Source organism: Cotesia typhae, unplaced genomic scaffold (genome assembly GCF_013202065.1).
Source record: "Cotesia typhae breed Kobodo isofemale line unplaced genomic scaffold, CoteBio_Ctyphae contig_4, whole genome shotgun sequence".
Taxonomy (NCBI): domain Eukaryota; kingdom Metazoa; phylum Arthropoda; class Insecta; order Hymenoptera; family Braconidae; genus Cotesia; species Cotesia typhae.
Genome location: NW_027423748.1, coordinates 3,390,732 through 3,405,136, shown reverse-complemented (window position 1 = coordinate 3,405,136; position 14,405 = coordinate 3,390,732). Strand labels below are relative to the sequence as shown.

At 33.5% G+C, this 14,405-nt stretch overlaps 1 protein-coding gene and 1 long non-coding RNA gene across 2 annotated transcripts; both read right to left on the bottom strand.

The window, feature by feature from the left end:
- Window positions 1–999: 999 nt before the first annotated feature.
- LOC141527786 (uncharacterized) lies at window positions 1,000–1,833 on the bottom strand. Its single transcript, XR_012479252.1, has 3 exons — window positions 1,539–1,833; window positions 1,254–1,376; window positions 1,000–1,130 (listed from the first exon to the last, which is right to left on the bottom strand). It is a non-coding gene; the product is annotated as an uncharacterized LOC141527786 (long non-coding RNA).
- Window positions 1,834–13,635: 11,802 nt separating this feature from the next.
- Window positions 13,636–14,073, bottom strand: LOC141527613 (uncharacterized). Its single transcript, XM_074243181.1, has one exon. The coding sequence runs from the start codon at window positions 14,071–14,073 to the stop codon at window positions 13,636–13,638; it is 438 nt and encodes a 145-aa protein (XP_074099282.1).
- Window positions 14,074–14,405: the final 332 nt, after the last annotated feature.

The window sequence follows — 14,405 nt, the reverse complement described above, 5'->3', positions numbered from 1 at the left end:
GAAAATTTGAAGAGCAAAAATGTGTTTGCATATCGCATTGAAAATGATTAACGCCAAAATTATAGTAAGAATGAATTAATAATATACAAAATATGTATGAAAAATAAATTATCTAAGATAACTTTAAAATTGTTTCCTTATTATTGCACGCCTCATAAGCGAAGCAGATGAAGTTGTGTTCTACACTCGCCTTGCAAAAATCAAGCGATTTTTTTAACTAAAATTGTCTCTATTTATTTTCTATCGCACTTGTAAAACAATATTTACACATAAATGTCATAGAAAAACACTAGTTTCAACACTTATGACATTTTTAGAAGACATTTTGCTTTTTAAATAAATAAAAAAAATTACTCCGTGGACGTCCGTGTCTCAAATGGATGTATGAAAACTGGCATGGTCATAAGAGCTGCCGAAAAACTTCTGATCAAGTCAATTTTTTTTAAACGCTTCAGTATTATCTAAAATTAAGTATTTCCGAAGATCACGTTCTAATTTATTGTATTTTAATTATAATTAGCAACAAACTAAAATCCACTTATCATTTGTATATCTATATATATGTAAATAAGGTTCGTTTATTCGTTTATTTCATGATGGAAAATGATATGCGCGCAATTTGAACTCCTAGTTTTACTTAATTTAAAACTTTTTGGTTTTGATTCAAGATGTTTTTCTAGTTTAAAATTTTTTCTCTTGGATCAAATTAATTGTTTTGTGAGGTTAGTTCTTCAATGAAAAAATGAGTGAAGTAAAGTCATAAAGTCATCATATTTTTAAGAGGTAGTATTTTATTTATTTTCAAGCCAGTGATATGTTTGTGAAATACAAATTTGATCCATTGTAACTTTTATTACAAATCCAAATTTTCATAACAATTTTTTACACATTTTCAAATTTTAAATCGTATAAATAATAATACATTAAATTCATTAAATGCTAATTTGATTACAAGTCCATAATTTTTTATTTACCATTTTGAACTTAATAATTTAAATTTAATAATTTAATATTTTAAATTTAATAATTTAAAGCCAGTAAGTTTGGTAAATTGTGTCACATAATCCAATGAAAAAGAAATGAGGGTTACATTTCAAATCACCACAGCAACTGCTACCTCCAAGTATACACTTTAAATAAAAAAAAATTAAAATTACTACCGGCTTAAAAAAATAATTTTATTTTTTTTATTACTATAAATTTATTTTATTACTATAGTAATAAATCACAATTATATTTCTTTATATACATACGGGAGATCCTTCAGCTGAGCAGCTCTGTTTGATCACACTTGCTGTGCTTAAGACCGCAAACACTCCAACAATTACCAAAATTATCAATAGTTTTGACATGTTTGAATTTTTAAATAAATCACTCTGTAATTAAATAATTTTTTTTTTTTAAATGTGCAATTATAAAATCAAAATAAAAAAGTAAGAAATTTAAAGAAGTTTTTATTAAAAATTTGTTTGCTGTAAATTTTTTTCACTTGAAATTTAATTAAAAAAAAAAAAAAAAAAAAAAAACTTGGTACTTACAGAATCAAGAAACGTGATAATTAATTCTGACGGTCGTTCCTTTGTTTACTGCTCTAATAATTTTTCTGATTCCGACTATTAAATACTTGTAATATTCACCTCCTTTTTCCCTAAATCACAATCTTCAGTGTTATAAATAGATAAAAAAAATCTACTTGACTATATTGAGCAAACTATTTTGTTACGCATACACATTTTTGATCACCTTCAAGGTAATATAATAATTGGTTTTTTATTACCTAAGTAATCTCGTAATATTTTACAATTTTTAAATTTTAAAAATTAAATGATACGCTTCTAAATACTCTAAGTATTTCCTGATTTATTTATTTGCCAAACAAATTTTATTTCTTTTAATTAACATTGACCTTAAAATGTTCGCTGAATAAAAAAATTTTATCCTCGCTAAAAAATTGATCGTTATTTAGCATTTCATTTTTATTAGTTGAAGATATCAATTATGTATCATTAATAATAATTCGTAATTAATTTAGTGATACTTGCAGTGATAGGAAGTCTAAAATTGATTAATACATTAAAACCACGATAAATCTAAAAACTTTTCCTATAAATCGCCCTGCAGGCAAAGCGAATTTATTGCCCTGAGTCAATGAAATAAAAAATTAATTTTTTTTTAATTACTCGATGATTAGATTTTTAAAAATAATTTGTAATTGTACTTTAGACAAATTAACCAAGACAGAATTATCTCGCATGTTTCTATCACGTGATTTGATTAATGACCTAGGAAATCAAATTGTTTATAGCGAAAATAATACCACAACGTTTTGAAAATTTAATTAAAAAAATTGACGATAATTGATTTTGTTTTTATGTTTTGATTAACTTACTCAACCGATTGGCTCCAAAATCTGATTAGATTCAAGTCTTAATAAGCTTTTTCAAACGCAGTAACACGCATCTTAATCAGTCGATTCGCTCTACGATAAAATTTTGTTTATGCTGTAGGAAAATTTAATTGATATAATTTCACAAATATCATGTGTATAAAAGATTAAGAAATTTATAAAAGGGGTGGATGATGTCCTTGTATATACTCTGAGCACGCCTTACCCTCACATCAATTTCATTTTCTGTTATTTTACAAAATAAATAACTACACCCAGAAAAAAAATTTTTTTGAATCAACTATATAATTTTAAAGAACTTAATCTTCTTGATTTGAGTAGAAAAATTCTTGAACTAATAAATTTTTCTTGATTTAAGGAAACTTACCTTGATTCAAGAAAATTAGCCTTTTCAAAGTTATTTTCTTGGTTCAAAAATTTTTTTTCTCGAATCAAGTTAATTTTTTTTCAGTACAGTATATCATGTCACGTTAGCAGCATTCTAAACTTATGTTAGAAACATTTAATTCCATTTCAATTTATTTTTGTTTACTTTTAAGTATTATATATTTAATATCTCTACATTTTATTATTATTAGTATTATTATTTTGCTATTATATGCTCAGGGGGGTTATCCCCGGGGTCCGATTCTCCGAGGGCCCAGCCTGAGCTCCATCCGTTACTGCTGGACCACTCCGCACAACAAGGCGGTTAGTGATCACAGCAGGCCAAAGTCATTTCCCTTAAGAGACGGAGAGAACCAAGTAAAACAGTCTTCTGCATCCTAACTGCCAAGAACTCAGCTTTTGATGAACAAGCTGGAACTTTGGCAAGTGAGGATACAAAAGACTGTTTGATCCCTCCCAGGACGCCAACAATCAGGACGACAAGCTTGATACGGTAACCTGGGTAAAGTTTGCCAATTTCAAACAGGAGGTCCTGATATATTTGTCTTTTGTGCTCTTCTTTGGCTGAGATGTTATATTCAGCCGGGGCCGAGAACTCAATGACATAAATGTCACGAGTGGCCTTGTCGAAGAGCACAATATCAGGTTTGTTGTGATCTATCCGCCGGGTTGTTGCAAATGGCATGTTCCAATAAATTTTGCAACTGTCATTCTCAACAACCTGGGGAATATCTCCTGGCAGATAAGGCAGCAACTTCGTGTGTTAAACCCAGGACCAAACGGTCGTGAAGCCGCTCCAAACTCTGCAAACCTCTCCCACCGATGGATCGGGGGAGGTATAATCTGGCGACTGATGAATTGGGGTGCATGCTCCGATTCATATTAATGATCTTACGGGTTTTGATGTCGAGATCTCGTAAATCCTTTCGGGTCCATTTCAGGACACCGAAAGAGTATAGTAAGACTGGGACAGCGAGCATGTTAGTAGCTGAGACTTTGTTTTTGCCGGAAAGTTCGGAGGACCAAATTTTCCGGAGTCTCCTAACATACTCGCTCTGGAGAGTTGTTCGGACTTCAGAGACCGCATGCATGCGGTGCTCTTCCATTCCTAGATATCTATACAACTCCCCGGCGTCTAATTGGCTTAAGACGCTCCCATCCACTAATTCGACATCATCACCAGTATCAGAGCACTTACCCCTCGCCAGATGTACGACCGCACACTTGTCCAACCCAAAAGACATTCCGACATCTCGTGTGTACTCTGCTACGATGTTGAGGGCTGCTTGTAGATGATCTTCATCAGCACTATATAACTTCAGATCATCCATGTAAAGCAGATGGGTGATCGAATATTTTCGATCACCCGGAGGCCCCACAGAGTACCCACGAGTTTTACGGAGAGCAACAGATATAGGCAGCAGTGAAATGCAAAACAGCAGAGGGCTCAAGGAATCGCCTTGGAAGACCCCTCGTTTGTACTCTACAACTCCGGTTACGTGCAATGCGTTTCCACTTCCAATGTGAAATCGCGTTCGCCAGAGCTGCATTGTACGCCGAATACATTCCACTATTTCGGGATTGACTCCCAGGCATTTGAGTAGATATAAAATTAACTCATGTGGAGTTGAGTCAAATGCCTTGCGATAGTCAATCCAAGCCATTGACAGGTTGCGTTGATAGTAGATCGCATCTTGTAAGACGCATCGATCCACTATCAGGTTCTCCTTGCAACCTGACAGGCCTCTTTACTGCCACGTTGTTCATATATCTGTTGCCATACAGGCTCTATCTGCTGCAAGATACGGTTATTTAAAATTTTTGTAAAAATTTTATAAACCGCATTCAAGCAGGTGATAGGCCTGAAATTCTTAGGGTCAGACAAGTCACCTTTTTTAGGTATCAGTACGGTTCGCCCTTCTACAAGCCAGTCCGGAATCGGATCGTCAGCTCTAATGTATGATGTAAATATGCGGGCCAGATGGAGGTGGGTAGAAGTAAACTTCTTCCACCAAAAGACATTAATGCCGTCTGGTCCCGGGGCAGCCCAATTTTTGCTGCCATTTAGAGCTGAACGAACTTCATCCACACTGACTGCAGAGCTCTCTTCATCAGCATTCTGTCGACGGTGTTCCCGACAGAATACTTTGAAGTCGTGCAGAGCTGGAGTGTTGGCGTTCACGTTTGGTTGATCTCCATACAACTCAGTCCAAAAGCTTCCACCCGCTCAGGTGTTGGATAATTCCCGGTAACATCGGTCTTTGGTGTCAGAAACCGTGAAGGGCTGGATCGAAACAACGAGTTGTCGACCAACCGCTTCAGCCTTTTCTCTAATGACTTTTTAGCAGCCACTAGAGCCCGCAATTTATTAAGAGACTCTTCCTTGATGACATGAAAGTACTCTTGTTCAGTGTGTGATGACGCCACCGAAGTTCAGCAGCAATGCGCCGAATTCGGGGCGTGTATGGTGTTTGAGTTGTGTCGTACTCAATCACACACTGAATGCGGGAGACCTGTTTCCGGGACATGTCAATTTTCAAGCCAAGTTGTGAGATGCGCTGTTTCAACCTTGCCTCGATCGAGAGACATTGTCTCTCTCTCGGAAAAGCCGAAACTGCTGCACCATACATAACCTGGCTCACAGTGAGCAGGGTGGAATCCTCCAGGATGTTTGCACGGAGATCTTCGTTTACCGCGTCAAGCTGTTGTTGGGAGTAAGTTATCTTTTTAGATATACTTACTTGCCGTCCTACAAAGGGATTGTTGTTGTCCAAGGAGGAACGGCGTCGCTCTTGGTGTAGTTGCGCCGGAAAGGAAAGTCTATTAGACTGCCTTCTGTCCGGCACAAGCGATCTTCTATTTCGCCGAAGATGAGCGGCATAATTACGCAGGTGTTTGGGCGTAAATGCGCTAGCTCCGGATGCATATCACTCCAAAGAGTGTGCATCCGGGCCATATAGCCGCTCACCCCCGGCTCGCTACGTTGGTAGCACACCAAGAGATCGACTCTCAGTTCCTCCGTCCACTTAAAGTAAGTCCTTAAGGCGCCAGGGTCGTCATCATTCATCGGGTCCGGCGTGCTCCTCCCACCTGATGAATGGTCCTCATCCGAAAAGGACCGGTTGTGGGGAGCACTTCTGAGTTGATATCTTGTGGTAACTCAGTTATTTCCATGCAGTGGGTAGTTGGCCCACTGCACGGGCTACGTCGTTCGCCTACAGACCTGATGTTATGGTCTGCGTTTCCCGCGATGCGCCGCTTGGAGGCCACGTAGCAAGCATCGCTTATTATTATTATTATTATTATTATTATTATTATTATTATTATTATTATTATTATTATTATTATTATTATTATTATTATTATTATTATTATTATTATTGCTCTTTATTGTATTTTTATATTTAATATTTTATGATAACACGAGCTCTAGAGTCGAGCTATTTTGGATTTTTCAACTATTGTTTTTTTTATTACTTATGGTCTTTTTATTATAGTATCAGATTTTGTATCACTAGAACTATATACAATTTTTTTACGTATTGATGTCTTTTATCGTATTTCTTTGCTATTTATACCTTTGAAATTTAATATTATACACAGAAAGAAAAAAAGTCTTGAGTCAAGCGTAAATTTTCTTAAATCAAGATAATCTTAAGAAAGATTGAAAATTTCTTCTTGCTCCAAAATAACTTTGGTCTTCCTTACAATTTTCTTGATTCAAGAAATTTTTTTTTTCTGTGAGTAAGTTGAAAGACCCAGTTATTGACACTGATCTAGTTGTTTGACACTTGCAATTTTATGCTAATTAAAAAAATTAGATGTTTTCAAAAAACCAATTTTCTTAAAATTTATAATTCAAAAATTATATTTATTAATTTATTAGAGTTGATTTGTTTTTTTATAATTAAAATAAAACTGCAAGTGTCAATAATTGCGTCTTTTACCTTAACATTAAAAAAAAAATCTTTTATTTATTTGGAATCGACATATTCTGATATAAAACTATGCTATGATTTAGAACCATTTTGTACGGGAATAAAACTTCGTATCTTGGTATTAAATTAACGCAAAAATTGTTAAAAAATGAAGTCTGGGCCAAACAAAAGAAAAATAGTTCAGAAGAAAATAAAAATAAGAAGTCGTGAAGTTTCCACAAAGATAGTCAATGATTACTAGATAAAAGTTTTTGACCGTGTGAACTTGGACATATATTTTACGAATAAGAAAAAGTAAAGGGGATGTTGTTAAGCAGCGTTGCACAACATTGGCTGCGGAAATGTGTATATTGTTTCCCCATCAAGATCAGGCGAATCGATTGCAGTCAATTCATCTAAAAGTTTTACGACTGTAACAGTTACACAGAGGAGAAACAGTAAAGCTCGTTAAATAATTCAATAATATTCTAGAACGGGATAGAACAGGAAACTTTTAGTTAGAAAGTATTTTTGAAATATATGTCCAACGTCTTTATCATCAGCGTGCTTTATTTTTATTTATTTAGCTCGACTTTATTTTACTTTAGTTTTCAGTTGAGTTTATATTTTTTTTGGCTGTCGAATGCTGCTATTTTTCCTCTCTGTCGACAACCGAACGAGATACTCTCGGTGTTCGAGTGATGTCTTATGTCTTTTTGTCTCTTCACCCCTAAACTCTAGTCGAGAGTTACGCAAACTTCTTCCAACTTCAATTTACTCTTACTAACATTTCACATTGCTAACAGACTGCCGCCCCTGTCTTCCGTCTTTCTACTATTATATCTACTATCTGCTGCTCATTCTACTGCTCGAGTATGGTATTGTACAGATGATGACTAACCGCAATGATATCAACAATAATATTATACCGACTTCTCTTATGAGTCGATTCAATATTTTTTTTTACTCTCTGTTTCATGAATATACATTATTCCTCTATTCCTTTGATGCTTAATTTATTGAATGAATAACCAATTGTTTTTGTAATTGATTTTCAAGGAAATTTTTTTACGGCTTGTAATGATACATGCACAGTCAAAAATTTTGCATCAATGCGTTAAAAAATTTTGTGATAAAAATTTTTTAGTTAAATATTTAACACTTTTTTGTGTTAATTTAACACAGTAAGTGTTAAATATTTAACACAAAAATATTTTGACGCTATGACGCAAAATTTTTTACTGTGTGCTAAGCTAATGAAATAAGTAAGTTGATTCATGAAAAAATTTTGAATCTTCGATATCATTTTGAAAAATTTCTTTATAATTGATAAAATAGAAAAATTGATAGATCCAATAAAACTTACTTGAGCCAGAAATTCTTTAGTTCAAGAATTTTTCTGCCTGATTAAGAGCAAAAACTTTTTCAAAATGACGTAATTGGTCCAAGATTTTTTTCTTCAATCAAGTTGATTTTTTGTCGGTGTACTTAAAAATTGAAGATTTCAGTTTATTCACTGGTATTTTATGAAAAAGAAATAATTTTTTATTTTTTAATAATTTTATTCTTTATTTATAAATTATTTTTTGTATTAAATGACAAATCTTAGAATCTGAAATTTCTAGTTTATATTTACTTAAATTTTACAATAAACATTTGAAATAAAAAAAGGTTATGAATTAATCCTTGGAGAACACTGGGGGTCATTTTAACCCCAGAATTTTTTTTATCTTAAAATATTTTTCGAAAATAGGTTCGTTTTTAATTAATTTTTTCAAAATTAAAAACTTGTTAATTTAGAATTATAATGATTGTATTCAAAAGAGTATTGTTTTACCTACCAAAAATTTAATAACTGGGGTCAATTTGACCCCGTGTGTACTCTAAAGTTTTGTTTGGAGGTGTGTACCCCGAGGGTTAATATAAAATTAATTAATATATTTCAAAAATTCTTCAAGTTTTAGATGATACCACTAGATGAATTTTTTAAATATTTAATAATCTTTAAAACGAGAAAAAAACAAATGCAAATTTTCTCTAGTTTCGTATTTTTCAATTAGTATCGAAAATAATACAAAAAGAATAAAAAATTAACTGATTTTCATTGAAAGAATCATTAAATTCTTCCAACTCAATTTACAATTAAAAATTATAATTTTCTGATGATCTTATAAAACTTTTATTTAAATACATAAAAAAAAAAACAAAGTTATTTCTTCATAAAAATTTAAGCTTTCCTTTACTTTGATTTAAGTTCATCATAAACATACATAAACTTTTTATAAAATATGTTTTTAATTAAAAAAAAAGAAAAAAATAAAACTCAGCAGTCTCCTTTGTAGATTTTGTCAAAACTAACAGAAGTAACTATCAACTATAAATGAACAAATTTTTCCTCAGAACTATGAATAATAAAAATAGAAGAAAACTAACTTTTTTGTTTAAAGAAAATTTTATCTAGTAAAATCACAAACTGGAATAAATAATAAAACAGAAAATTTATATGAAATGATTTAACTAAAGTTAGTTGTTAAATTTGAATTACGTATGTATATTTAAGGCTGCTAGTTACTTTACAACGGTGAAATGAAGTTTCTTACTGATGTTAACAAAAGAAAGCTTTATAATAATGTATAATGCATACAAAATTTTGTTTACAGTACAACCTTCAACTAAATTGACAATTGGGAGTTTGTTACTCTACACCTCCATAATATAAACCTAACCAGCAAACAGGAGCAACTGGGCTGTTTATTACTTCGCATCTCGTTCACCAAGCAGAGGAAACATCGTTACGACGTGGAACGTGCAAGGAAACTGACATAAACTGTTGGCAAAGTATAAAGTGTTGGTAATTGACTTTTTAACTTGTCCGTTTTATACAAGTATATATTATATATTCTAGCTGTGTTTATGAGTTATTATTTTTTTTTAATAATAAAATCTAAAAACATGAGATGACGCAAGATGTAAAATAAAAGTGATGATAGATAAACTAAAAAATGAACTTTTCATACATGTATATATATGTTCTATATCTTCATATATATCGTTCATACCCTCGCTCGCGTTAGCTCTAAATCCGTTAAAGAGTAAAAGAATTTATGTTTCGACTGTAAGTTGTAAAAATAAAATCCAAGAGGGGAAAATATATCTATAGATGGTGGAAGTTGGAAGATATAAAAATAATGCATTCAGTGTTGTGCATTAATATTTTTGTCGAGTGTTGAGGCTAGATATTTTCGTAGTATAAAGCAGTTGTCGATCATAGAGTGCTTGAGAATCTTGGTGTAAGCGATCGAGGTCACAATTTTGTAATTTAAAGCACGTACTAAAGTTTTCTTCACTCAAGACACCTGAGGTACACCGAAAGACGTGTCCAGAGTTTACGAATCATATTTTTATAGTCATTTTCGCCGAACGATATTTTCATATTTTTGTATCGGGACATAAATAGCGTAATATAATCAAATGCGTTCTTTTTATTTTTCGGCATGAACTATTTAATTTCTTCTCGGCAATATTATGTTTTTCATGACTATATCGTATACATAATGTGATGATAAATTGTCAAGTGGGAAAAGTCATGGGTTTAGGTTCGGCTATCGGCTAGAGCGAAATTGAAGCTACTAATGAAAATTAAAAATTTTGAATTAAACAATCAATATTTTAATAATTTTGACTTAATGGTAAAAATATTTTATTTAATGTTGTAAGTTATATTTTACAAGCGAATGCTCATAAAAAATTTCATAAATTTATATTATTATAATGAATTGCAGTTCAGTGACTGTCGGTATTAAGGATTGTCTCACGCCATATGTTGGACGTGTACTTGGCGCGAGATACTATCGTGTCTCCGGATTGATATGACCAGCTGTGGGAATGATAGATGAGCGTTGATCTGTTGATATGATATTAGGTGATGATATCAAAATACTAAACTTAAGTTTTTTGGTAAGCACCCTGATAGCCGATTTAACTGAAACTTGTCGTCAATCTACTACCGTAATTTGAAGCCAATTTGACAGAAAGAGTTGGAAAAAAGCAAGTTAAGTTGCCTATGAGTTATTCTGCAATTTGACGTCAAGACTTGCTGGGCAAGTATTTTAGTTAAGTTGTATTAGTAAAGTTGAAAGGAAATTTAACTCCAAGTTTGATTGTTAACTTGTATTTAAATTGCGACCGTAGATAGATAGTTAACTCTATAACTGTCGATAACCAACGAATACTTTCTAAAAAAGCGTTTACTGGCTATCGGCAGAATTAATTTAACGGAATATACTTGAGTTCACGTAAACCTATGGCCGGAATTTGACATAAGTTCACGCTAACAGTAAGGCAACAGTTATACTTATAACTTTTCGTCAACTTTGATGCGAACCTTTCGGTTAATTTTGACAGTAGGTTTACGGTAACTTGATGCGTAAGTTAAAGTCAAGTTCTGTGAAACTGTTGCAAATGCAAAAGTTGACGTGAAGTTATTGTAAAGTTGACGCAAGCTATTGAACCTCAACTAGTTGATTGCCAACTCGTGCTAACTGGATATCATCGGAAGAAAGTCTGATTTGAACCAAAGAAAATGTTTAAGAAGATAAAATTGTCTCAAAGATTAAAATAAATTGAATACTGTTGTTATTTCTGTCCATCTTCTATTGGATTAATTTTAAGGGAAATATGAACAACTATTTCTGTGTAAAAACAACGAAATGTTGACAACACAGTAAAAAAATTATTTTGCAAAAAAATAGTTGTCCATATTTCCCTTCAAATTAATTAGAATGATTATCAAAAAGTTGTGATGTGTCTGACACGATAATTTGCGAAGGTCTAGTTTTTTTTTTTTTTTTAATTGATGCGCTTTCACTAGTTAATATGGTTTCTCAACTAAATTCTATTGTGAAAGGTTATACAAATAAATTAATTTTATAATTTGTCCTATAATTTATCGAATAGAAAAGTAAAAAGATAAAAATTTTACATCTATAAAATGAAACGGAATGCGACTCTTTTGGAAAAGCCCACTCGTTCTCTTTGGTCACCCCTAAATTTTTTTAGGGCACCACTGGATTTTTAGACACAGTATCCAGAAACTGGACCAGAGCATGGAGTAAGTTCTACAGGGTCGTGAGAGATTGCTGGGAAGAAAACAGAAATCATCTGTAACAGGGTAAAATTACCCTTAATCGATGTCACCGGATATCGATAATTATTCGACATAGCACTGGCGCGTCTCGATCTTCAGGCCTAAAGGGAGAATAGGAGGGGGTGAGTTGGGTTAAAATAGGTGAGCCGTGCAGTGAAAAAGGGAGAAGTAGTGTGACCGCCAGACTGAGTGCCACGGGAATCAAAAAGGACCGTTCCCGAGAGTAGTGACGAGACGAAGGAAGCCAACTACAACTAGGACTTCATCCTCAACGAGTGAGTTAGATCATCGTTTTGTTCGTCAAGGTATCAATTATTACTCTGTGGGAAAGAAGTGGACCGCGGTTTACCGAATACCCAGTTACTTCTCCTATTTAATTATTATGGATCGTTTAATCGACGATTATTAATAAATTAATAGTGAAACATTTGCTAGTTTTGGATTTATTGATTTTCATGGGGATTTATACCCGAAGATCACTCAATCGACCTTGCGGGAAATTTTAATAACTAGAAATAATCAATTAATAAATTAACATCCGAAAATTTCGTTAATTTTATTGTTGTAATTTTTATAACAATTAACTTAGTAAAATTGATTAATTTTTGTCATTGGAAAAGATCGGCAAATTGTTATTCGTGGAATTTTGGTCAAGCGTCAATTTTTGTGTCGCAGTAAATTCCAATACCCAAGGTCAAGCAAAACAGCTAGCGAATGTTCTAGCAATTAAAATTTGAATATTTCGAATTGTGTCGAATTTTTTATAATGGATAAAACTAATAGAAAATTAGTGATAATATTTTATATTAAGAATTTAACTAGTAAGAATATTTTATATTAGGAAAATTATTAATTGAGAATATTATAGATTAGAAAATTATTAAGAATTTTATATTAAGAATTAATTACTAAGAATATTTTATATTAAGAAAATTATTAAGAGTTAATTATTGAAAATAATATAGATTGGAAAATTATTAAGAATATTATATTAGGAATTATTTAATGAAAATATTTTATTGTAAAACTAATTATTTTGTATCACGTGGAAATTTAGTAATTTTTGGGGATTGAGTCCGTGAAGTAGTCAAATTAAAATTACTGAACTTGATAATTATCGGCGTGGACATCAAGTCCAAGAAATCAGTCATTGAGTCAAAAATTGTCACAGTAAAAACTTAGTCAGAATTAATTAATGTAGGAGTTTGGCAGGGTTTGGAAATAATTAATGTGAAATGTATTAAATTAATTGAGTGAAATGTATTTTGCTATGAATTACAACGTGCTATTAGTTATGTGTGCAAAAACGGAGTAAGTGAGTATATGTATATATGTGTGAGGCAACAGCTAGTCATGCGCGGCGAGTATGCGCGAGTACAATGCATGTGTGTGTGTGTATTACTAGATCTCCAACACTCTCCCTTAATGCAGCCACATACATGTCATATATATATGCAAGCCTATTGAACGTTTTGGAGTCCTAAGGCCCGGGTTAACCCCACGTGGGTTGCATTTGGTAATGATTTAGTCAGGATATCGGCGATCATCCTCTCAGTCGGCGTATGTACTACGTGGATTAACTGGTTTTTCACGGCTTCTCTGACGAAATTGAACTGAATTCTGACGTGCTTCGTCCTATCGTGGAATTTCGTTGCTGTCGTCAATTGTACTGCACCCTGGTTATCGCAGTAAATTAACCCATCTGACACTTGTGGGATTTTTAATTCTTGCACAAGTCCTCGCAGATACATGGACTCCTTGGTGGCCTCGGTGAGCGCCTAGAATTCAGCTTCCGTCGTCGATAAGGCAACAGTCCTTTGCTTTCTTGACTTCCAGCTGATAGCTGCTCCTGCCAACAAGAATACATATCCTGTGTACGATTTGGAGTCTGCTGGGTCGTTTCCCCAGTCGGCGTCGGCGTATCCTGTGATTTTGTCCACAGGTCGGTTGTACACTAGTGACAAGTTCGTCGTACCTTTTAGGTATCTTAGTACCCTCTTGGCGGCACCCCAGTGTTCTTCGTTGGGCCTCTCGTTAAATTGGCTCAATACACTGACGGTGTGTGCAATGTCTGGCCGGGTAGCAACTGACAAGTACATCAAAGATCCAACAAGTTCTCGATATTCTGGATTTTTGACTTGTTTCTCGGGATCTTTTCCTGGTCTCAGTTTCGTCGTTGGGCTAGCTGGAATGTTCTGTGGGTTGCAGTCACTCATGTTGAACTTGTTCAACAATTCCTGGACGTACCTCCGCTGGTTCAAGATGATTCTGCCTTCTTCTTGTTTTATCTCGATGGGCAGTAATTGGCTTCTCCTAGGTCCTTGATCTTGAATGCCTTCTTTAACCCGTTCTTCAATTTTCCCATTGAATCTTCGTCGTTTGAGGCCATCAGCAAATCGTCGACGTAGACTGCCACCATGACAATCTTGGTACCCTCTCTCGCTTGGAATAAACATGGATCCGATATCGTCGGTTCCAATCCCAATTTCTTCAGCGTCGCGCTCAGTCTCTCGTACCATTTCCTCCCGGATTGTTTCAATCCGTAAAT